Source organism: Pleurodeles waltl, chromosome 12 (assembly GCF_031143425.1).
Source record: "Pleurodeles waltl isolate 20211129_DDA chromosome 12, aPleWal1.hap1.20221129, whole genome shotgun sequence".
In the NCBI taxonomy this organism is placed as follows: Eukaryota; Metazoa; Chordata; class Amphibia; order Caudata; family Salamandridae; genus Pleurodeles; species Pleurodeles waltl.
Genome location: NC_090451.1, coordinates 204,386,780 through 204,413,565, shown reverse-complemented (window position 1 = coordinate 204,413,565; position 26,786 = coordinate 204,386,780). Strand labels below are relative to the sequence as shown.

General features: G+C 42.6%; 1 protein-coding gene across 1 annotated transcript in view; it reads left to right on the top strand.

The window, feature by feature from the left end:
* The window catches only part of GALNS (galactosamine (N-acetyl)-6-sulfatase), a 205,772-nt gene that overhangs the window by 81,641 nt on the left and 97,345 nt on the right, over nucleotides 1–26,786 (top strand). The window contains exons 7-9 of the mRNA XM_069216492.1: nucleotides 2,977–3,104; nucleotides 13,650–13,789; nucleotides 17,306–17,409. Of these exons, the coding sequence (XP_069072593.1) occupies nucleotides 2,977–3,104; nucleotides 13,650–13,789; nucleotides 17,306–17,409 (372 nt within the window). The remainder of the gene's footprint in view (nucleotides 1–2,976; nucleotides 3,105–13,649; nucleotides 13,790–17,305; nucleotides 17,410–26,786) is intronic.

Below are 26,786 nucleotides of genomic sequence, written 5' to 3'. Positions count from 1 at the left end.
TTGAGGTTGAGGATCGTGGATTGGTGATCTAAGTTGTTGTAGATGGTGGTGGTGATCTTGCTATAAATTTAGTGTGAGAGGGTGTTGCAGAGTTCTTTGGAGGGGTGGGAGGTGTTCTCTGTGGCTGCTGTGCTAGAGTATTCTTTGACTATTTTGAAAAGTTATTTTGTGCGGTTGGATGCTGAGTCCATGCAGGTTGTGATGGCAGCTCTATTGGCCTCCTTGAGTTGCTGAAGGTAGTTTCTGTGGACTACTTTGTGGGCTGTTCTATTGGAGAGATTCCTGCTGGATCGCCATTGTTTATTGAGTTTGTTTCAGCTGCGATTGGTGGCTCTGAACTCTGGAGTGTACCAGCTGGTGTTTGTAGAGGTTTTGTTGGTTGTGGCTGGTTTCAGCAGGGCAATGGAGTCGGTGCATTCAGTGATCCAAGAGAAGTTCAGGATGGCCTGGTCGAGGTCGGATGAGGCCTTGGGTTTGGATGAGCTGAGGGCCTGCGTCCTCTGTGATTCAGTAACTGCTCCAGTTGCGGTAGTTGGCTCTGTGGTTCATCTTGGTGGTGTGTTGGGTGTGGTCCCACCAGGAGAGTTCTGTGACGTGGCTGAATCTGACTCTGTCGCTGGAGGTGAAGAGGGGGTTGAGAGTTTGTTCGCCCAAAAATGTACATTACAAACATTTTGTTGATAAACCATGTCTCCTGGCTCTCAGGATTTTATTAGTAGTCAGGCAATTGGGAATTTAATGTTTGTAGTTAACTTGATGCCTCACTTTCCATCAATAAAGCTATCTCTTTGGCCCCTCTAATGAAATACATCATGCTATGTGTCATGAGCTGTTATCTGCATAACACTTAAAAGCATAAACATTTAGCCACTAGAAATCGCTATTTTGGTCAAATAGGCAAGCTGGGATTAGAATTCAGGTCACCAACTTCAACAGATTTATGAAATCCCCAGTATTGGAATGACTTTCACAGCTTTCACACTGTTGGTTAGGATAACCATTTCTAAGGTACTTCTACACACAATATGAAGAGTTTGCTTATGTTGAGCAATGCCCCTGGTCATCTTGGATGTCCCCCAGACATTACCACTTCCTTGCCTAATAGTACAAGAATGATTAGTTACTTGCTCCCTTTTTGGAATCATGAGCTACTTCTAGTAGCTTAATTGTCACTGTCTTTTAAGAGACGGAGCTTGTTAGATTCTGGGATTAAATGTGACTCTGTTTTAACATACCTGTTTTCATGAGGGTTAATTTTTAAGCGCAGCTATGTCTCACTAGCTTAATTAGAAAGACCTATGCCAGAGGCGCAAATCCAGTCACCTGGGATTTTCAAAGCGCTATTAAGGATTCCTAGGATAGTGCCTTGCTTTCCAGGCCTCAACAGGACATCTCATGGGGGTTAAACGTTTAACTACTCCATTTTGAGGCGTTGAGGTCCGATGCAAAAATGATCTCTACCCCCAAATGGCTTTTTCTGAGACTTCCAGCTACCGTCTTAAATTAGTTGATTAAAGTGCTGTGGTTGATTGTGCCAAATGCTGCAATGAATCTAACAAACTTAGACATTTCAAGCTAGTGCAATGAAATATTTTCTAATGTTTTGAACACAAAGCAAATGTTTGATAGGGCATGTCACTTTTACAAATGTCTATTGATTGCTTGAACACTTGGGTTACCAGTACTGAATGTCGCCAAATATGGCCGAGATTTTCTTTGGGAGGAAGGTGAGTGGAAATAAATGAAGCTATTTTGTTGAACTTGGTCATTAATAACAATGGCCAATCCTGGCATCATCTACCACAGGACATCCTGTAAGCTACTATTAAGCCCTCTCGGCTTTCTGGCTGTTTGCTATCTCTCTAGGTGCCTTTGTCTCTGTGGACTTCTCCTACCACCCTTATGCATCCTCCATCCAAACAATCTTCTATTTACCATTGCTCACCTCTTCTGTTAGAAACCAAGAATTCTGTCCCCCTTAAATTCAATGATAATTCTTTATCTCTGCCACAGCAGCCAAATTCCAGCTGTTCGTCATAAGGAAGATCTGCCCATCCTCCTTTTCACACTGCTAGATGTTTCATTACTCCATCTACATAGAACAAGCTGGACTGTTCTCGCAGTCTGGAGGGAGACTTCCACAACCGTAATTCTTTTCCCATGATAAAGCCCGCTACTCAGTTTTTCTTGAAACATTCCTACCCCCACCCCACCACCACTGGGTCCTGGCAAGCTGTTAGTCATAACTATAGAATATCAAATGCTCACTCTGGTCTCCAGTACAATTTACAGCCTAGGCTTCCTGATCTGCCAAAGTCCCTCTCCACATACTCTCCCCTCATCTGCCTCCCCATCCCTTGGACCTTCAGGTGCTCTCTCTTCCTTCATCTTACTCCTCTTAAAAGCATCCCATGAGTGAACACTCTCCCAGTGAACTGCAGGCTTTCTACTCCCTGTCCACAATAAGGTTTGCCTTCGGAACCTAACTTCGCCTTGAGGGTCTTCTCACTCTCCCACCCCTTGCTTGCCCACCACCCTGAACTAACTGAAGCCACCAAATATAAGTTCTTCAGAGTATTTATGTATCTTGTAGTACTGCTAACAATTACCTCCAGCTCACTGTTACTCCAACTGCAGATAGATAATGATACTGAGTAACTTTCCAAGTTGTATTCTAAATATCGCCTATAATCCATCACCTTTGAGGATGACATTTCAACCATTACAAGCTCCTTGCTTCAATTTCTAATGTCCCGTACAACATAATGTGGTGCTAAAGCACCTCTCTTTGAAATGCTTCTTTTCAGTAGTGACCCTCACCGACGTCCATTCCATGTGTGCTTGGACATTGTGGTCTTTTTGTACATGACTGTTTTCTATAGATTGATACATTTAAGACTGGACCATATCCGGCTTTATTCCGTGATGCATGGTATGAACTTTAATATTTACACTCTCCTTTGCACTTGTTTTCAGGAGGCCCTAAACTTTATCGGAAGGCAGCATAATGATGATCGGCCGTTCTTCCTGTACTGGGCAATCGATGCCACCCATGCGCCTGTCTATGCCTCCAAGAAGTTTCTAGGCACCAGCCAGAGAGGGCTGTAAGTGTAATTTTTCTTATTTGATGTAGCCTGTTTAAATAAAGCGATGGGACTGAAGAGGTTGTAGGGTCAGAAAGGAGAGCTGTTTAATAATGATGATTTTTACAAATTACCACAACTCCCTTTTGAGTGTTTCTGGCGGTTGGTTCATGAAGGTGACAATAGTGTGTCAGGCATCAGTCAATGTCTGAGACGAAGCACTTCAGACTCAATTCTCATCCCTCCCTACAAGAGAGAACCCGTTCCTCCTGCTAGCCTGGAGTAGTATAGATGTGGCTGTGCCTTTCGAAGAGATGCCCCCTCGCCCTTCATATGGGAAGCAAACTTTTCATTGGAAACTGACTTTAAGTTGCAGTTGTTTGGAGAAAACTAGCCTGCCTATATCACTGCATGAAGTACTTCACCTAGAGAAAGACAAATAATTGTATCTGCCATAGTATGTTAAAGGGTTTTTACGCTACACTGCATACATCCCTTGGACTGTTCATAAAACCTAGCCAGTTGTCTTTTCCAACAGCTCATCCTTGTTAAGCCTAGATGGGTTTTTAAGCAATTACTAAACCTATCTGTGCCCGAACATTGTTGGAAGAGCTGTCCTGTCCTGTTACCTTGCACCAGCCACTGAAAGCAAAATGGCTCCCAACCACCACTTTCAAAATCCTGCAGAGTGGACTTAAAAGATTGGGTCTACTATTAGACTGGTTTTAGGCAATATGACAATTTTGTGGTGCTTAAGAGCAAGTCAACTAGTTATTCTCCTCCATAGCATCATTTTCAGACATACAAGAACTGAACATTCCCAGCTGTAGAAGGCCTTCCCAACCAGAGTCAACATTCCAATATTGTGAATCTAAAAAAGACACCATGTTGGACAGCCTTTCTTTAGGTGGTATCCAATAAATGTTTCTCACTGTTGGCAAGATGATTTATAGATTGCATATTCAAGAATTATCATCAAAGTCAGAGAAGCGTTGCTTTGGGTAAGTAACTATCATGTCCAAAACAAGCAACTATACAACTTTATTAATTGTTTGAGGCCAAAGACAGAAAGGCAAAAGTGGGCAGAGGATATGATTCAGTAGAACAAGCGCCATGAAAGAGGGAAATAAAAAACAAGAAAGAGATTTCAGAGCAGGTAAGACGATATATATTCAGACACACACGGGAGGGGCATTATCTAGCTCCACAAACTCCACAATGTGGAGTGAGTTTGCCTGATTTCTTTGTAAAGATCGTTCCATTTGGTGCAATCAAGGGTTTTACTTCTCTCCTGTATTTCTTTTCATATGATCTTACTCAGTCCTCTTCTCCTCAGCCTGGAACCTGGGCCCAAGAGTGATTCTGGGCCCAGCCGTTTCACGAAAACCTCTCTTAATGTTGTTTATGAAAAAATGTGGGTGAACGGTGTGACTTGCCAAGGACATTGAGCTGTTCTTCCCAACTATAGAAAGCTGTGACTTCTGTTTGAAGCCTTTCCAAAAAGGAAAATTATACTATGTTTATGAAAACTCAGTGGTTCTGTTACTGCTAAGCTCCTGTTTGACCTCTCTGACACAGTGGTGTTTCTAATACTGTTACCTTTGGGCAGACTGAGACATCACTGTTTTAACGCCTTGAGACCCTCACGGGTGAGTAGCCTCGCTTTACAAATATTGATTGATTGATTGATTGATACTTTGGTCTTTTCTTCATTTTGTTTTTATTTGAAATTTCTTGCCAACTCATTCAGTTTGGTGGTAGGATTTCAGAAAGACACTGCCCCCCGTATTCCTGGTTTGTTACTTGCTATGTGACCCTAGTTGATTTTGGTGAACAAATATTTCACTTGGTCACATAGAATTCAGACTGTGGCCTTTTAATCTTTCCATGATATATTTGTCTTAGATTTGACAAGGGATGCTCTTGGGCACTGCTGAAGATAGCATCTGCAATGCTCACTGTGGAAAACAGAGGGTGGCGGGTGTAATATTGTTACAGTAATGGCCACATAACACCTGTGGAGTGAATCGTAACACACCTTAGTACCAGCAGCATGGGACATCTAGTTTGTGGTTGCTGCCCCAGTATAGCATTAAGGGCAAGCGCACCAGGATACAAATGTAGTATAACACAACATAACCACAAAGAGGATTCTGGAACGGAGGCCTGGCCCTGGCACATTTAACTTGTGTCCTGTGGTAACTGCCCTTTTTATTTAACAGTTTCTTATTGTCAGAAACTGAAACTGCTTGAGATTTTGCATTTGGGTTTTAGCTATCACAACCTATTTGCCGGACCATGAGGGCATTGTTTATGGTCTCCAGAAGCCTTCCTCGGTTGTCCTACCAAAGGGCAGCACCTCATCCTTTCAATCAGAGTGGTCTCCTCTTGCTCAATGCTCTGTTGAGCTGCTGCTGGAACTAGCAACAAGATCTTAGGTGACACGGTAAGGAGGTGGTCAGTCAGAGAGTAAGACTTAGCAGGTGTTTGACTTCCTTGCTTGCTTAGCCTAAGCACTCCTAGGTGCTCCTGAATTACCTGCAGTCATAGCAATTGCTTCTGTAAACAAGCATTCTGACCCCGTGCTTGCTGTACTACTACTAACCGGAATAATACATATTTTTGGACTTCTTCCCCTCCCCTCCACCCCCGTATCCCTGTGAGGCTTGGCAGCCATCTTTTCAGCCTAACAAGCACAGCTTGCCCCAGCTGCCTGAAGACATATCCTCTGATTATTTGCATGGTATTGGTCGCACCTTATAGACCAATGACCTCAGCCAGAGGGTGGAACTGTGAGTTAGCACTATCAATGTGTGATGGTGAACATGCACCCTCCTTAGCACATGGGGAATGATAATCTTTACAACGGGCCATCATTAGTGTGTTCCCTGTGCCTACTACGCGGACAGTAATGCAGTATTATATCTGTCCTGCCAGGCGCCACATGACTAAGGGCATAATTTCAGTTGTGCTAAAACCAAATACATGACTGCTTAAGGATGTACTGCCATTAGTGTATCTCATTATGTGTGTATTACCTCGAACTTTAAGGTCAAAATAGTTCTATATGTGTCTATTCCTTCTCTCGAGGGTATTTTCTAAACAGTGCCTGTGTTTGTACCTGGGTGTAGTGCAGATGAAGGTGTGCTTTTGCATCTAGACCTGCAGTTCTTAAACTTTTCCCTTCTGTGGATCCCCCTCTGAAGCTGGGGACTATGATCCAAACCACAACAAAACACAAAACTACAGAACCAATTATACATCAATACATGCTAATAGACCTTATCCTTTAGCAGGGGAAGTTTCTCTGTGTAGATTACAAGTGTTTTATCCTCCATCTGCGACAATTGCGTATAGCAAGCTGCCATTGGTGCACAGAGTCTCCCCTGACATCCAGTTACAGTCTAACCCCGAACTAGGCCCTAGACGTTCCTCGGCTTCTCTCTCTGAGATAGATTGACTAAGTGATGGACCACGGGGAGTGGACATGAGTTGATATGAAACTGAGCTCATCGTTTACCCTGCCCTTAGTGGTTTTACTCCTTCCACATCATTGACCTTGATAGATTCCGGCAATCTGGGAATTTCCGAGAGTATTATATGCCCAGCCAACGAGGAGGGGGAATCACCCACGATAAGCGCCCCCCACAACTCTGGGCCTACCCCCTCTGTCAATTTATCAGATATGATTGTGGCTGGTGCTGTACTCAGTGGGGCGAACAAATTACAGGGTAAGAAAGAAAAGGGTCATTGTATGCTCGTGGGGAACAGTAAGGCTATTGGCTGCATCTCCTCTTTCAGGGAGCAATACCCCGAGAGAAGTTGGGCATGCTAAAACAAATGTTCTTGACACGGTTCTTAGCTGGAATATAGCAGGGTTGGAGAGTAAATTGCAAAGTCCTGGATGGGGCCAATTTATTGACGAACATCAGATTTGTCTATTCCAAGAAACATGGGCACTGGGACCCAAACACAGATTAGGCTTCAAAAGCTATTGGGTTGCAGCACGTAAGATGTCCTTTGGGAGACCATCAGGAGGGCTACTTATATGGTTAAGTAGTTCTCTCAGGTGCAAGGTTGAAGTCATAGATATGGGCTGCCCTGACTTACAGGCCTTACTAGTATCGACTCTTGAGGAGAGATCTTTATTAATAATTAATATCTATATTAGGAGTGTGGGCAGTCACTACGACTCTGATGCCCTGTCCTTATTGGATAGTTTTCTCCATAACAATATCTCATCCCATTTCATCCTAATTGCAGGGGACTTTAATGTTGCATTTGAGCCCAACCCTCTGGTCCAAGAGCTATACAAAGAAGAGGATGCCTATTGGGGTATCCCTCAGTTAGTCTCAAATAAAAGACCTAGATTGAATAAAACAGCGCGCCAAGTGGCTGATACTACATTAACACACGGTCTCCGAGCTTGCAATGGTCGCTCCCGTTCAGACACTAACCTGCACTCCACTTTTAGGCGTGGAGTCCACAGGAGCCAGATTGACTATATTCTACTTGATATTCGACTGTGGGGCCACATGTTTGACACAAGGGTACAAGAGCACGATGAGAGTGATCACGACCCGCTGATCTTATCGACCAGAGGCCTCCTCCCTTCGCTTGAAGCACCCCATTCTAAGGCATATGCACAACAGCTCGCCCTATCTAATAATAGACGTAATGTAAAATGGGAGTCTGTTATTACATCCCCATAACACCTCACATCAATATACAACTTATTAGCTGATCAAATGGAGCGTATGCTTCTACACACTGAGGATGGTGATGGGCTTTTAGCAGCCCACACTGAACTGTTTAACTCTTTAAAGTATCTCTTTACAAAAGAGATTATTAGCAAACCTAAGAAAAAGTGCTGTGCACGGTGGTTCAGTAACACATGCAGGGAAGCACAGCATAACCTATTGAGATCATTAAAAGAAGGCCACTCAGAGCTCATAAGAAAAGCAAGGAAGGATTATAAACAGGAATGCTCTAAGGCGCGAAGAAGCTGGGAGGAGGCCAGATGGGCAGCTATTTTGGAGACTGCTATATCAAACGATACTTCCAGGTTTTGGAAACTGATAGCAGATGACTGTAGAGATCCCACTTCTTTGCCCGGCACTTAAATTCTCTCTGCAGTATGGGCTGAGCACTTTGGTTAACTATACGAAGGCCCATCTGAAGTATTTTATAGGGCCCCCGATGAGCCCATAATTCATGGGGCCACCCGATTAAATTGACCCTAGCTGAAACTAGAGCTGCAATTGTTTCATTGAATTGAGGAAAGGCCCCTGGCTCTGATAAGATCCCGGGCGATCTATATAAGACAAGACCTGATATATGGGCACCTTATCTTAACCTAATCTGTAATGCAGTTGCAGCAGGAGCTCCTGCCCCATCTTCCTGGAAAGGGGCCGAGATAGTTCCCATCTTCAAAAAAGGTAGTCCCAATAACCCTGCCACTTATTGACCAATATGTCTACTTGATAACTCCCAAAAAATCTATGAAAAGCAACTTTTGTTTCATCTTGATGAATGGATTTCGGAGTCTGAAGCCATATCTGATTTACAGGCGGGGTTCAAACCCGCAGTTAGCACCATAGACCAAGCCCTGAGATTCCTGGCAATTAAATGGAAGAATGTGGACCTGGGGGATGGGGGGGGAGAATCTGTATGTGGTCTTCATTGACCTTAGAGCCGCATTTGACTTGATCCCCAGGAATATGCACTATCCAATATGGGGGTCCCAACCGGCCTCTTGAAACTCATTGTCCGACTGCATGATAACACTTATGCACAAATTAGATGCGGTAAGGATGGTGAGCTGACAGACCCTGTAGCCATCAAAAGAGGAGTTAGACAGGGCTGTGTCCTAGCCCCCACTCTTTTTTTTGCTATACAGAAACAACTGTATTCAATATTTTGAGAATTGTATAAACGACTCGCCCAAACTGGCTGGAAAGAAAATACTGTGTCTGCTATATGCGGACGACACAATCTTGCTAGCTAAATCACCAATGGGAATTCAAAATTTGGTCGATCAATTTTGGGTCTTTTGCAGAGACTATGGGCTGAATGTCAATGTCAAGAAAACGAAACTTATGATATACAGCACCTCAAGGAAACGATCCCGTGCAAGAATAGTAATGAATTCAATCCCGTTGGAAAAAGTGGAAGAGTTTGATTACCTAGGTATCAGGCTAACGAACACAGGTAATTGGGAGGCAGCTATTGATAAAGGGGCACTTATTATAAGTCAAAGAGGTGGGGCTCTAGTACGCAAGTCTAAAATGGCAGTGAGTCCCCCCCTGAATAAAATCGCAGAGATTTACAATGTCCAAATCCGTGCGGCGGCCCTGTATGGAGCGGAACTTTGGGGTTCCCACAGAAAATTGGACACTTTACAAACTAAAGAAAATAATTTCCTCAGACAGGTTTCCAGGTTAGGGAAGGGCACACCAATGACCCCTCTCAGGCTCGACTTAGGATTAAATAGTATTAAAACCACAGCGGGTCTGAGACCACTCTCTTACTGGATCCGTCTATGGAAAACTGACAAACTTGAACCATTCATGGTGGCGATAAGAGAACTTATAGCATCTCCACAGGGATTGAAAGAAATCCTTTGGCTGAAGGAGATGAAATCTGCCTGGGACAAACTAGGATTTCCCCACTATTGGAAATACCCAGAACTGATTCCTGCTAACGCTAGGCAACTTGTCAAAAGGAGATATTGGGAGAAAACCAATGAAGATCTTCTCCATCGTAACAGGGCTGGTAGGCTAACAATAGAATTCCTCCAACTCAAACACGAACCCCGGCCCGAGAACTTCATGGACCTCCCTATGCTTGCATGTGCTCGTGCCTTATTTCTTCAGCTAAGATATGGCATCTTGCATATTAACAGCTACACGGCACGTTGGTCATCAAGCAACTCTTTGACTGACAGATGTATACTCTGTCACCAATGTAAGGAAACAATTGAGCACATGTTGTTTTTCTGCCCCCTTTACAAGAGCCCTAGAGGGAAGTGGATCATTCCTCTGTGCAAAAACTTATTACTGCAGGACCGAGCCAACGCCATCAGAATATGCAAATATGATACATCTATACTGGTAGTTAGCTCAGTCACCAAATATTTGTCCGAAGCCTGGTCTATCCGTCGTAGGTTCATCTTAACCATGGGTCCCCGAGTCGGCTAGGTACTTTTTTTTGTTTACAGAAGGAGGTTTTAATAAGATATATTTATTTCTGCTTTTTAACCTTTAGATGTGTTATGTATTCTGATATAGATGTGATTTTATTTAATCTTCATGTGGTCTTTTTAGGGACCTTTTTAGGAGCTCGCGGTCTCTCATATGAGAAGCTGAGACCCTATAAGTTTACAGAGATGAATTTTTAGCCTAATTGCCACGACATTTTATAAAATATTTTAGATATGATAAGAAATACATTAGCTCATAAACTGGCCATGATACTGGTTACAGTTTCATGGAAGGTACTAACTGTATATATCTGCATGATGGACACAAGTCTTTTATTCAAGTTCTTTTATCACCTTGTACAACTCTTTTATTGTATTTTAAGTATGATCATAGCCTTAGTTTTAAGGAACGCACTATCGATATTTATCTGAATGCCGGCTACAGGGTTTTATTATTACTATGTATGATTGTTATTATGAATTTTAATGGCCCAAATTTTATTATGTAAGATTGTTATTCTGAATTTTAATGGTCTAAACATTTAGACCGAATGAATATAAATAAATAAATACACAGATTATTAAATATTTTCTTTAATTCTCAAACCAAAAAAAAAAAAAAAATGTTAATTTTAATGAGAACATTGGAGCTTTTCAAAATGTGGTTTTATTTCTTTGAAAACACAAGGTGCTATACTACTAACTATCAAATCATTATATCTTTTCTGCTCCCAATGCATCCTCCTATTTTTTTTATCAGAGCCTACTACGGTTTCAATTGAGACCACCAATCGTGGCCCATGCTACGGTTTGTGGTACTTGTGCTATGCCTACAAATCAAGCTAAAGAAACCAACTTAATGTTTAGCATCCTACTTGAATTTCCTTCATATTTATAGTGTTCAACATTTTCAATTTTCCTTCTCTATGCACATTTACTTTATTAACCTGCTAATATTGTTTAATTTTCTGAACAGTCACAGATCCTCTGAGTTTTCGTTGGCATAGCGCCAGAAGACCAGAGATCACAGGTTAAGAACCACTGGTCTGTAGACAACAGTAGTTAGCCCATGTAAATGGTTGTGTTTCTACCGAAGAATATTAAACCAATGAAAAGCGTTGTGTGCACACTCAGAAGTGAAGAACAAGTCTTGTGCCTATCTGTGAATGTTAAGGACAAGGTAATTGTTAGACCTGACAGCCTCGGCATGGTTTTCTCTCAGCTTTTTGCCTTCGGCCCCCTTGTTTTTACCTGCTTCATTTTTGCTGGTCTTACGACACTGCACACTTACCACTGCTAACCAGATCTAAGGTGATTGTGCTCTCTTCCTTAAACATGGCAGGATTGGCTTCATCCAGCTGGCATATTTAACTTACTTGTAGTCCCTAGTAAAGTGATAATACCTGTACCTAGGGCTGGTAAATTTAATGCTACTAGTGAGCTGATTGCGCCACCTACTTAAATAGCCTTTTACTGAGGTCTATGGCCTCCCGGACACTTTTGAACTGCCATTTCAACCTGCCAAAATAAACCTTTTGCCAGGTTTAAGCCTCAGTTTTTAATAAATAGGTCACCCCTAGGGTAGGCTCTTAAACAACCCAGAGGGCAGTGTACAGTGTCTATTAAAGGTTGAACATGTACTTTTAACCTTTTTCATGTCCTGGTAATGAAAAATTCCTAAAAGTGTTTTTCACTACAGCAAGACCTGTCTCTCCCATGGGATAACATTGGGTTACCCTATTAAATTTACTAGGTCATAACTTTCAATTGGAAACAGATAAGGGTAAAGCCAGATTTTAAGTCTGAAAATACAACTTTTAGAAAGTTGGTATTTTCTTGTCTCACCCATTTGGTGCCTGCAGCCTGTATTGTGGGTCACATAACTAGGTATAGCTTGGAGTTGGTCTTTGTGCATTGCTCCTAGACAGTGAAAATAAATGGAATATGTGTTGGCATGGTGGGCCATTTCTGACTTGATAGGTTGGCGGACCTATCACCTACCACACTTACACATCACAAAGCCTCTACCTCAACACAGTCACAAAGGATTTGACACTAGCTGTTTGTTCCCCCAGAGCTAGGGACAGGGCAGGAAATCCAATGCTGGCACCAGCTGTGAATATTGGATGATCAGACCCAACTCTTCATTACACAACTGTACCAGTGTAGGTGTCATAAGAAGGACTGCTGTGCTGCTGAACTGCAATAAGAGCTGGTACTCTGCTGCCTGAGTGAGAAGGTCTGAACCTGCATATTAAACCCTGGACCACCACAAGAATGACTCCAGGGGCTAGTTGGCTGATGTCCAGATCAGAGCCACAGGGGCAGAAAAGGCTCCAACTCTCTTGTCCCTGCACACTCCCTCATGTGAGTCTTAAACCCCCAAATAGTGCCCCTCTAGTCCTATACCCTTGGAATTGGGGATAGAGGTGCTTTGCCATCCCAGATGTGGTTCTCACCAAAACTATGTGAAGCCTCGCAATGGCTCACTGCACAGCTAAGTACAAGCTTTACCAGAACCATCTTGTAGCCCCGCATAGTCTCACCACGCAACTGCCAGCCTCAACTGAATCAATGCCAAGCAACTCCAATCCTCGCCGCCCAGCCAATCGGACCAATGAGACTCGATGTAACGTCTCAACACACAACTTCCAAGGAACCAATGCAGCATGATGCAACACGATGCAGGTCCTTACACCGCAGACCTTGCAGCTCCTTGGCACTGAAATTGGACAATATGAAGGCTCGCAAAGGATCACAGTGCAGACCGCACATCAGGATTTAAGGTACTTTGTTCAGCGGGCCTAACTGGGCCCCTATAGCTGCCCTGCACTCCATCGTGGTCGGCCTGAACTTGTAACTTTGTTCTGGTCTGGCGCGATCAGGTAGCCACAGTTTGCGCTTTTATGCACTATTTTTATCTAAACCCTTAAAACCTTTAAAATTGCATATCCCTTTTCTTACTGATTGCCATTTTAATCTCAAATATTTTATTAAACTTTACTCTAGCTTTCTAAATTGGTGTGGCATTTTTCCTGTTCTGTGTTTTCACTTGATTTCTGTTTGAAGTCCTGCATAACTACTTTACACATTGCCTCTAAGGTAAGACTGACTCTTCTGTGCCAAGCTACCAGAGGGTTAAGTACAGGTTATTTTGGGGTTTGCTTGTGTTTCATCCTGACAAGAATTGTGGTTGGTGCTTTAGTAGGGTTTCACCCCCCGACCCATAACCCAATTTCCTACAGTAATGTTTTGTCTTTCTGTGTTCAGAAGTAGTGTTGCGAGGACTGGTCAGGCTGTTGATGGTCTTTGTGATAACCTTGTTATGAAGAAGCCAATGGTAAGGCTTTCTGTGTTTTTTCTAGGTATGGTGATGCAGTGCGGGAGATTGATGATAGTGTTGGACAGATCCTGGCACATCTCCAGAACCTGGGCATTGCAGAGAAGACCTTTGTGTTTCTGACATCTGATAACGGAGCAGCTCTCATTTCTGCACCTAATGAAGGTAGGACTCTGGGGGTTGTTGCCAGCATTTATCTTGTAAGGATCCACATATGTGGACGTCCATCTACTCTAGCCAAATTATTATACACACACTCAAAGATAAGATATGAGTTAATTTCTAACATACTGTAAGACACTGGTGGGCATCAAGCATAAAATACAGATGCTCAAGTAGTGCAGGGGACTATTTGGTGTCATGGGAAGCTATAGGTATCGCTGGCTGCCACTCTCATTAGCAGTGACTTTAGGAACTATTGTGGGATATAGATGCCTCTGCCAGCAGTCACCACTGCTAATTATAGTTTGTCACTGCTGGCTATGGGCATCATTAGTGATATAATTTATAAGTAGCACTGTTCACCAACCACTAATGATACGCATAGCCATTAGGTATAACTAAATATGGCACAAATACATTGAAACTCATTGTTGGCAGTGGTACCCATAGGTATTTGGTACCTACAGAAATCACTGGCAGCTAAAGGTAGGACTGATTTCTGTATGTACCAAATACCTATGGGTACCACTGCCAACAATGAGTTTCACTGTATTTGTGCCGCATTTAGTTATACCTAATGGCTATGCGTATCATTGGTGGTTGGTGTATAGTGATACTTATAGCCACCTCCTGTACTTAGTTTCCATAGGTACCTCTAGCAGCTGTAGCTAAGCCCAGGTGCCTATCAGTACCAGTAGTAGCTAATGAATATTGCCACCAGCTGCTGTGTATCAGAGACCTTTGAAGATATTGGTGGCTTCTTTAAGTAGCTACTACTGTTGTGTGTAACTGACAATGGTGGGCATATATGTTTCTTACCACTCAGGGTTGAGTTGTACCATTATATAGTACTATATCTGCCAATACTGATATTGCTTTAAATTAAGTTGAAACTCCCACCGATGTGTGCACCATCAGACAAAGCCACATTCCACCTGCAGATTTGCAGCTGGGCTGAAACATTCACTAATATCTTTTCAGACACGAAAAGGTAGATTCATCGTTGTTGATAAAGGAAGCCACCTTACATGCCCATCCTGTAGAAAGGCACTTGCAAGAAAAGAAGAATGTCTTGACTGATACATGTGCAGTGGGTCTGTACAGAGATGGTTGAATAACACAGCCTGATACCGGTATGTGTAAGTAAGAAGGCTCACAACAGTGAAATGGAAAAGGTTGTCAAATTGCTGAGGCCGAAGAACAAGGAGGAAAGACTTAGGAACAGGGTCAGGATTGTTACCTGTAGTTTATGGCACTAAAAGATACAATGAGTTGTGGGAATGAAGGAGAAGGAGGTTGAGGGAATGAAATCTATAGTTCAAGTGAGTGAGGGAAACTGAAGACTGAAAACAAATGAGATTCTAACACTGGAGGGGAAAAATAAACTGAGTAGTACGATTGAGTGAGACTAGAGGTTGGGGAGACTTAAAATTACATAGAAATTCCATGAAAGTGTGATAAGGCATTTAGTTAAGAGAAGTGAGAGGGCTGTTTTTAACAATTTTAGGGAGCACACTTGGTTGCTGATACTGAGGTAGGGGCTTTCTTTCAAGGGTTTAATGGGGCACTTGCTTTAGGGTAAATGAGTTGGAGAAGCTTGGTTCAGAATCAGGAGAATTAGATGGGGGACTAGGTTTGGGGGAAGAAGTGGACCCATTTCCTATGGCCTGGCACATAGTCTAAAACTGTACCACAAGCATGTGTCCAGTCCATCTTGCAGCAACACAAATGCCCGTTAATGGAGAATTGTTGAACCCAGTTTGATCATCCTTCAGATGAATCTAAGATGTATGGTGCACAATCTGTAACAAAAATTTAAAGGCAAACAACCCCTCACAGGACCCATCAGAATTCATGCATGATCAGACCACAATGCACACTGAGAAGCCATCATCCCACTTTGACCCTACACATGAGGCAATGGATTTTTGGAACATATACTGCCACCCATAAGCATAACATTACTTTGTTGTAGAGTTTGAGAGGGCGGTCCTGGTTGAGAGTATGAAGAGGAGAACTGATTGAGAGAGGTGCAGGGCTATGTGGTTCAGGAGAGGGAGGGAGTCTTGTTCAGAAGAGGACCAAGGAGCATGTTTGGTTCAGTGTAGAAAGGACAGTCATAAGATTCTCGGGAATGAGGATGAAAAGCACTGAATTTATGGGACCAGGGAACTAGTGAAGGGTGGGAGGGGGGGGTGCATAGTTTAGGGGAGAGCCGGGATATGTGGCTTAGGAGAGTGAGTGTGTCCACGTGGATGAGGAGGTATACGTTGTTGAGGGGAATAAGGGAGGTAAAAGGATTAAAGACAGCAAAAGTGTCACTGTTTGAGTTGAATGGATAAAAGGGCTGCCCCAGGACTAATAGTAGGGAAGGAAGCCTTTGGTTTGAGCCGAACAAGCAGGGGTATTGGCTTGCAAGTAGCAATGGTATAACACGGGGTGCTGTCCTCAGGAGAGTGAGGAGACACTGTGCATGGGTGAATGAGGGCAACAGTGGAGATATGGCAGAGGGAATAACTGAGCTCAGAGGAGTGAGGGCGATCAAAGATTAAGATAGAGTCCAGAAAGGCTGAAAGTAACAGTAAAGAGTGGTCCATTGTGATTTGCAGGTAGAAAATGGGCAAAGCTCACTGAAAGTAGGGCAGGGGTATTGCAACTTTCCAAACAGAAAGGGTTGTGGAAAGGGAGAAGAGCAGCGATATTGCACCATTGCAAAGATAAAGAGCCTGATTTAGAGTTTGCCAGATGGAGTTTGCACCGTTGGGATGATGAAGGACAGTTCCTCTTCCATTCCAAGCCCACCCAATTTGGAGTTGTCTGTCGACCTGGAAAACAACTCACTACATTGATAGCACCTGCCATCATAGTGGTTCCTGTTGGTCTGTTAATGTAGGAAACGTTTGACGGATGGTACCTTCAGCCATTATGGCCATCAGTCAAACTTTTCAAAAGTACCCTTGAACTTTTGGAAACACCCATAAACATATGCATTTGTTCATAAACCTTTCAATTTCCATTCTAACCCTGGAAATTTGCATATGACGAGCAAGAACACATCTTTTTCCAAGATGGGAATGGGAAGGATATCCCCAAATTCGGAGCTGTTCCCAGCTGCACCTTCCCAGGCATACTACTGGAATCATTTGTGAATTCCAAAAAAAGCCAGGTATTTATTGTAAGCGTAGGAACAGATCTTTTTGTACAGAGGACAAATACTGTTATTCCGTTTATGACCACAGTTGTCGTCTCTGTAGTACTGACATGTAAAGTTAATTTTTGTATCACTGAGCTACAACAGTTCATTTCAGCAGCCCATTCCCCAGGTCTCTATGAGGGTTCTACACATACAGCATCATAGACCCTCTAAAAATCCACTTTGCAGTCCATCATAGCACTGCACAATTTCTTTACACTCACGCTGTCATACACTTTGCCACTCAGTCACTGACATGAGACACTACAATGATTCATCTTGAAGTCACATTAATTCTCTCTTTTACAATCACCATTTTTTCCCAGGTGGAAGCAATGCGCCATTTTTGTGTGGAAAGCAGACAACCTTTGAAGGCGGTATGAGGGAGCCAGCCATTGCTTGGTGGCCTGGGCACATCTCTGCCGGGCAGGTAAGACTGCGTAACAGAGCTCTAGTTATTAAAGTGGACATGGCTGACGATGGCTGTTTGGAGAGTGCTTCTTTGTTTGGTTGTGAGACTGATGGGTAATGTGCAAAATTATCAGCTTTTAGTTTTGTTCATTAGACTTACGTTTTGTGTTGAATACTTTTCTAAGTTTTCCTAACATTGTCCCTTGTGTTTTTCTTCCTGTTAGGGACAATGTAAATGAGCTATGGTAAATTGTGTTGGGGTTTGTTTGTTAAGATGGTACTGTTTGACTGAGAAGCATAGTGTTGACACTTAAAGGAGTGTAATAAGACCAGATCTTTAGCCCCTCTCCTTTTGCAAGAAGCGGTGACAGCAATTTGTCCTGAAAGGCCCTGGAATGGCCAGATATTGTGAAAGCAGGATATAGGTTTCCAATAGGCTATAGGTGTCTGGGAATGTTGTTAGATTCTTTATTGTAGAAGTATTTCATCATCTGTTAATATCTTAAATGAGATTCCATACAGAGCTCCTTCTAGTGAACTATGATTCTCTTCCGCTTTTACGTAAGTTTGTTCTTTTTGAAGAGTTTTATTTTTGTGGTAAATGCTGAATGGACATAATTAATCTTTTGCTAAATTAATACCATCTTTGCAGTTGTGGGCCGCATAATGGGGCAGCTGATACTTGTAGCGGTCAGTGAAAGGGGACTGAGATAGATGACCGCTGCTCGGGTGCCTTGTTCGCAATTGGCACCCAATAATTGCGAAAGTGAATTGCAATGTTTTCAAATGAAAGGCAGCTACTCACTTGAACCTGCTAAATATGGTGGGTACATCTATATATATGGGGTCCCTGATGCTCCCTATTACCTGGGTGAGATTTAGAAACACATTTTTGCTTGGGTCATTGATCATCAGCCCTACTGATTACCGCAACAGGACCTTTGATGTTCATTACTTCGCTCACTCTTTGTCCACAGCAGCAGAGTTGCACTGATAAAGATGCTGGTCATCCCTAAACTTCTTTACTTTGTAAATATACCTGTCCCTCATCTTTAAAGTCCATGTCCTACGTACCAGGCTTGTATACGTGGGCAGAAGAGGAGGGAGTGGGGGTTTAAACACCATGATTAACCTGGAAAAAGACTCATAAGATCATATGAACAAGGTGGCTTTGGTTTGATTAATTACATTGCTGCCCAGGCCATGCAATATATTTGGTTACCGCACAATGCCCAAAGTGATAGTCTTGGCACAGGGACACGGCGTACCATACAGACCACTAAGCTACCCCTGAAATGCGTATTATATCTAACCCAACCTTCACCCATTTTGCAGATAGATCCATAAAGGGTACAATGAAACATGTAGCTCTTACCAGAATGGGCCAGCTGTTTCCTGGAGGCAGTTTTCTAAGGCTAGAACAGTTCTGATTTCTGGATGACGTTAATACGCAAGACCTATTTGTACACTTTAAGTTACAACATGCAGCCTTGACGCAATGGGCAGATATTCCTCACGAACCCCGGGGGTACCTGCCTCTGACACAGATGTATCTGTCCACCGATACTAAGGGTTGGGTGGCACAGCTGTATATGATGGCACATGGGTTGCTTTCAGTGGTTGATGGTGCCACCAAACAACGATGGGAGACTAACTTTGAGATGACCGTTCCCAGTAAGGTTTGGTGATACTGTTATGAGCGAACAAGGCAAGTGTCTACAAACCAAAGGCATAGACATGTACAGAATAATTTTCTGAATTTAGTATATCACTCCCCCAAACGACTGCAACAAATGGATCTATTGCTATCTTCAGAATGCATTAAATGCCCTACACACCCAACTGAGTTCAGGCCCTCTACCTGGCAATGTCTCCCGATAAAGGCCTTCTTGACTGAGACTGCCCCTGTCAATAATGAGATAGTCAACATTCAATTAACTTGTGAACATCCCACCCTCTTGCTGCGATTTGTTGTGGAAATTCCTCGTAATAAATGTCAGAAGGTAGCATTGCTATTGGTGTTTGCATGGCGTTGAATAGGTGAGGGCATGGCATAGAGGCCATAGTCCTAGCGCCCATGACTGGTTCTGAGATGTGGTGAGATGAGGAGGCGTGGAACTGTCACTGAAGATGTGGGTATTATTCTACATGTAATAAGATCTTTGGAGAAGCCAGTCAGCCCATTCCTCATTTTTTTATTTGTCTTTATTTCATTTTCTTCTCTTTATGTTTGATGTCTAGCTATATTAGTAACAAAAATCACAATTAAAGCTTTTAATATGAACAGCGTGTGTTACTGCCATGGGCTTTCATTAATTTCCTTTGCCAGTATTGATACTTCTGACTGCATGGGCCCATAAATAATCATTATTACCTCAGGAGCGTGCTGCTCCTTACTGCCCGGGGTTGTTGGTTGTCAAAAATGCTAAGGGAGATTGGCTCCTATTGTTGCCTAGGGCCTTTGAAGCTCTTGACCACTTTGGACTATTAATGCTCCTTAATGCAGGAGTCTTAGAGCCTCATTACGTCGTTGGACCACTGATGTTCCTTTCTGGGTGGTGCCATTCAGACTTCTTGCTGCTTGGGGGCCAGAGCTGTTTGTTAATGCCTCATGCCATTACATCATATTAGTGCCTGAGTCCATTTATGTTCATTAATTATTGGGGCTATTGATATTTATTACTGCCTCAGCACGATATGAATGGTATTTTCTGCCAGACACGTTCATAGTTTTTACCACTTGGACCATTATTAATGCTCCTTACATCTTGGGGTCACTGATATCGTCATTGGCTACTGGCATTCAGGCTCCTTACTACCTGGGGACATTGATGTGCATTACTTCTTTGGGTGATTGATGAAACTAAGGGCCTGATGTGCGAAACTTTTTAGCGGTTGCAAACGGGCTTGCGACCACTAAAAAACATTCTGGCATGTGCAAAGCCCTACTTGAGATTTGGTAACCTATTACTTAATCGCAAATAGGGTCTGCGATTCGGTATTTGGAAGGAGGGGTGTTAAGAGCGTCCCTTCTTAATAGCGACTTGCAGTGGGATGTAAGAATGTTTTGCAACTGAAATTTAAGTTGGTGGTAACGCATTCGCAAATGATAAGGGGTCCCCTCGGAACCCCCTCCTGTTTGCAAATGTGGTTGGATTTTTTTTTTAAGAGCAGGCAGTGGTCCCACAGCCCGCTGCCTACTCCTTAAAAATGTAAAGAAAACTTTTCATTTTCTATTTGAAACTCATCTTGTTTTCCTTCAAGGAAAACGGCCTACATTAAAAAATATATATAATAATTGCTTTATTAAAAAAGCAATCTCAGACATGGTGGTCTGCTGACCCTGGCAGGCCACCATCCCTGTGATTTATGCCATTCTCAATGGTTCACAAAGCGAGACCTACCTCATGAATGTGAATGAAGTAGGTCTATTTGTGACCCACTGAGATTCGCAAACAGGTTGAAACGCACCATCATACATCACTGTTTGCGATTTCTGTAATAGCAAATCCTAAAAAATCGCTATTAGGTTATTGCAAACACCGAGGTACATCTGGCCTTTCATTTATCAAAGGAGACATAAACTCCATTGTTATGTATACAAATGACTTGCATGTTTTTGTATGGCATAATCCAAAAGTTTGTTCAGATTATAATCTTGTGCCATCAAGTCACATTACTGGTTTCCACGTGACACTCTGATCCTAGCTTTGATTAATATATAGCTGTTCCATTTCTTTTTTCTGTAAAAATGTGAGTCCAGCTAAGTGCTCAGCTGTGATAGTATTTATAGTGTCATTGTGTATGCTTGTGAGAAATTATGTGCAAGGTTATTATCACTGCCAGGTTGATGCTAGGATTTAGGCCCAGAGGACTTGTGCGGTGGGTCTGAGTGCATAGACAATGGACACGTTATGGTTGGTGGATGACCACTCATTGCACCAGTTTACCAATTAACATGGCTGAAGCCTTTGCACAGTGAGGTAAGCTGTTGAAAGACTGGGCACCATGTGCCAGTGGTTCAGAACAGGACTCCAGATGCAGGTCATGGCGGCCCTTTGTGCAGTAGATGCTACATACAGCCAAAGACAGAGATAAGTGGTTCACAGTGCGTGGGGACTGGACAAAAAGCGTGGTCAAAAGCTAATCCTGCCTTCCAGTGGCCAATCCACTTAGTCATAGCTTTGTCCAAGGGATGTCAGAAGCAGAATGACTGTGTACAAGTGTAACCTCCAGCAACGCCTTTTACCCTGATGACAACAGCAAGTTGTGTATAGGGACTGGGTGCAGTAGTCAGAACATCCTTCAAACTGCAACTGGCTGTGCACAGTTGAATTTATGGCCATTTTGAAGGGGTAAATAATTCAAAAATAGTTCAAATGCACTGAAACAACTTTAGTTGGAGTTCTATAGGCGCCATTCGGATGACATTGGCAAACAGAAATGAAGATCTGTGAGGCAGTGCAAAAACAGAAAACAAGCAGTTGCAAGTTACATTAGCTATGCACCTTTAACTGCATGCACACCTCACAATCTCACCCTGGCAGAGAAACATGCCCTCATGAATGATATCACTGATTATATCATTCATTCGATTCAAGGACACCATAGCACACAGTCCATGAGGTTAAACCCAGACACGTGCCCAATAGAGGTGGCCAATGAGAATGGCCAGGAGCCGTATCGCAGATGGAAATCAGAGATCATAGTAGTCATGTTCCTGGGAGGCTCTGGGTGCAAAATCTAACCACTGGGCTGGCCATGCATGGACGATGAAGTGGGGTATTTGAAGAGCCTAATTTGTCTGCAAACAGCATTGTCTTACATGTTGTCCTTTTGTGCATCTATACCTTAACTCTGCACTCTTTCTACCTGATTCCACTGAACATGCCTTACAGCAGTGTTATGCAGTCACAGAGTACAGACTCTGCACTTTGCCCATGCTCTGCACTGGTCATCCTCCCCTGAAGCTCTGTCCGTGCCTTGAGTGCTTAGGGTTCCAGCCTGCACTCATCACCCCTTTCTCAGGCTTTTCTTGGCATCTTCTAAAGAAATATGTAGCAGGCTTTGAGCCACCCTAGAAAAATGTACTACAGCAGAGGTTGTTGACCTATGGTGCGGATACCCCTGGGGCTACGTAAAGCCTACTCAGAGGGTCTGCAACTGCTTGGAAAATAAAACATAATTAACAGAATAATAAGGTGTATATAAATAAAAAAACATAAAATGTACTATTGGAAATTTGAAAATATTCTGTAAATGTGAAGGAATATGAAATTGAAGGCTAAAAGTTGCATTAGTATCCTGAGATTTATTAGTAGGAGCTGTGCAAGTGCATCAAACAGAATGTAGTTTGGATGATGAGCAGTCTCAATTCAACTTAGAAAACCTTCAAACTATATGTCAATTTTTTTTTTTTTATATTTGTGATTTAAAAAAGATATTTTGTTGTGTGTGTTTGATGAATGCTTGTTTCTGTATCTATTGTGTATTCTTTACAGTTCAAATAATTCAAAATTATTAGTCCGGGGTCTCCACCTTGCAGTAATGACTCATTGTGCGTCCCTGGACTCCTATAATAATTTAGTGGGTGGTCCCGGAGTTCCAGTAATGATTAAGTGGGGGTCCACTGTCAGAAGGTCAAGAATCACTGTTCTACAGTTTTGTAGCTATCTTTAGTGCTTTGGTTGCTGGGCCTGAACTTCAAGAAAGTCATGCTCTATGTACCAGTTGCCTTTGAGTGGACCAGTTTGGGCCTTCCTTAAGCCGAACAGAATGTGAACAGAGAGCATAGTCTTTGTCCGTTACAGTCTCCTTCCCTGAAAGCCACTTAAGGAAAGTCATCAATGAATGAAATGTGATGTCACAAGTGATATATTTGAAGATGTAATTTGTGATATGTGTTTTCTCAAGCTTGCGGTCATGAGTAGGGTGTGTGAAATTCATATAATTTCGTTTTATGTAATTACATTACATTTCTAAAAATTCACAAAATGCCAATCTAGCATTTACAGGTATATTTTAGCAGTAAATGCATCCTCGCATCCATTTTGGGATGTGAGGATGCATTCTACACTAAAAAAGCATAGAAAACACAAGTGCTGCAAACCATAGTCACTCATGTTCTGTTAACTACGAGCTCCATGTGTAGTGTGTTCTTGTGCATGGTACCGGGTTGGGGAGGACGCAACAACTGGCAACAAGTAGGGGGATACGTGCATCAAAGAAACAGAAGTGCTCTCCCTGAGAATTGGCAAGAAATAGAAAAATGTGCGTGTGTGCCATGTGCGCCTAAGCTGAAACGAAGAAGCCTGCAGTTGGTGTATGTGGATTGCAAGCTCCACTCCAGCCCATATGAAGCCTCATGAAGAAGTTGAAGGCCCAACAAGGGTGCATTGTTGTAAAAGCCCGCCAAGACTTACCAGACAAGCTGAGAAAAAAAGAAGGTGATGCACCACAACACCCAGCCATCACTCGTACAAAGAAAATGCTAGAAGGCAGTGATAATCTGGTACAAGAAATAAATATATACTCACCAGTAAGACCAGTGGTCCCGACTGAAACATCAGGCACACCGGTTCAATCCTGCCAGAGGCCGATGTGTGCAAAGTAGCAGTTAGCACCCATTACATTCTGAATCTTGCCTTGAGCGAGGAAGCTTGAACACACCCTTATCAAAGTCACGAGTTGGGCCCGAAAGAGAAACCTGCCAAAATAGCATGAAGAAATGACTTGAATTAAACAAAAAGACTAAAGCAAAGACCAGATCATGCAATAAACAAAAAATGCACTCACTATCAAAAGTGAAGAAGGTGCAGCACATCCGGTACGGCGACCCAAGCTCAAGTACTGAGCAGGTACTTCCAGAAGGTGCGGATTCAGGTACACAACAAAGGCTGCACCTATTCTCAATGTGAGAAGAAAGAAAGGTGAAGTACACTGCAGCTATTTTCCTGAAACCTCTGACACCATTCGATACTGCCAAAAAACAGAAAATTGGCACCAGATGGATCACATGTATCAAAACTGTTGATGATTTCTTAGATGCTCTGGAAGAAGTAAGTGATGAGAAAATCATGAAATACTTAAAAGAATCTCGCTGGTGACAGAGAAGGAGGGCATAAAAAACTGTCACAGACTGAGACAATGTCTTATCGTCAAATCAAAGAAGAGTTAGGAGCCAAGTTCAATCCAATACCAGACGTCGATTATGAAAGGTACATTTACAATCGAGCTGACAAGTTGGTGAAACGATGAATGAGTTAGTTGAAAGACTTGATGTGCTCATCTAACATAGCAAATTCAGTGAATTTAATGAATGCATCTCAGAGTCATTGATGGTTGCTTGTCGGACTCGTTCAGAAAATGTATGTTTCAAGAGGCACTGAGGCTGGAAGAGGTATTAATGGCTGCTAGAGATGAGAAATGTGTCTATCTGCAAGCTGCTGACATGACGTGGGAACAGCAAGAGGTGAATCGGCATAAGTCATGAAGAGTGGACGCCAGAATCAAGCAGATGCTCATAAGTCGACATCCTCGGAAACAGAAACTGTGTTTCTGATGTGGATTTTCATTTCCACATTAGAATAAATGTCCAGCCATTGGACAAACGTGTAAAGAGTGTGGAAAGGAGAACCACTTTGTAACCACTTATAAAGCAAAGAAAAAAAACAAATGTATCATAGCAGGAGGAGAAGATGGATGCCAGAATGTTCCAGAACAAGTCTTGCCAAATCTACAAAGACAAAAAAACACCCTAACTGCGATAGGTCAAATCTAAACGAAGTTGATTGCCATCAAGTTCATCCTGCAACGGTTCTTTGATATTACCATTGAGCGACAGTGTGGAAAGTGAATGTACAATGATCTTAGACAAAAGGTGAAAAAAATGCACAGGTGGGCCTTGCCGCTTACACAGAAGATAAAAGAAGGGCAGAAACAAGTGAGCTGAGAAAGTGAAAAACTCATGGACTTTGCTCTAAAATCAAGCTGAAAGTCAACAGTTACTGGGTAGCTTTTTGTAATCGATAGTGGTGCATCGAATAACATCATGCTAGTTGAACAATTTCACAGTCTATTCCATACACCATGACTCAAAGCATCAATAAAAAAATTGTACACATGGGCTGCTTCCAAACCGCTGCAGAATTGAGGATCATTCATAGTGATACTGCGGCATTAAAAGACGTCTAGGAAGGCTCCAACTCACGTTCTTCACGGCACTCCATATAGTGCATCCCTACTTATCTTAACAACTGCTATTGACATGGGGCTGATATCCATCAATTACAACTTAAATAAACAACTTGAAATTGTGATTCAGTTCCTGTCACTGTTTCATGGTATAGGAGGCTCAAAATGATATGAAATGCACAGCAACACCGTAGGATAGCATTTCATCTACAAGAAGTGGTGGAGAAGGAGCCAGAAGCTTTGCTGAAACATGACAATTATTTAGCGCTCTACTGGTCCCACACTATGGTTGTTGCCCTTCGTGGTAATGCAGAAAAAGGACAGTGGAGGTGCAGTGTGCTTCTGTGTGGATATGCGCCAAGTCAACAAGCAATCGAGAGACATAGAGACATCTTGGCCCAAACATGCTGATATGATCATGCAGTTGAATGGAGCCAAAGTTTTTGACCCTCTTTACCTGAACAAAAGCTACCTTCAGCTTGAACTGGAAGAGAACTGCAGGTACATTACCACTTTTTTGACTCATGTTGGTTTATTTAGATAAATAAAATTTAAGCTTTAAGGTATCCTCTGCTGCAGAAAAACTCCAAGATGTTATACATAGGATTATTCAGCCTGTGACACATGCCTTCAGTTGACTGATGATATACTGGTATTTGGTGCAACACGAAAGGAGCATGATAAAGCTCTCAAACAAGTGTGTACATTTCTGACAGATGCAGACCTCACCTTAAATGCCAAAAAGTATGAATTTCACAAAACAAATCTCAAGTTCTTTGGACATGTATTTTCTGATGGAGGCATGGCTCCAGATCCTGACAAAGTACAAGCTCTCTCAGCCACCAGTCCTCCACAAGTTGTCACCATAGTATGGTCTTTCATTGAGCATGGCCAGTTATTGTTCGAGGTACAATCGGGACGTTGCTACCGTGAGTGCCCATTTGCGAGACATGACAAAATGAAATGTCCAGTTCCAATGGTCTGCTTAACGTGACTGCAGCTTCAAAGCATTACACATGCAATTGTAACTGCGACTGAGATGGCTTACTTTGATCCTAAATTGCACACACAGATCACTGTTTATGCAAGACCGGTGGGGTTGGTAGCAATCCTTGCTCCGCATAGTGGACATCCAAATGCTCGGAGACACGGTGTGGCATATACCAGTCAAAGTTTGTCTGACACAGAACGCACCTATTCCCA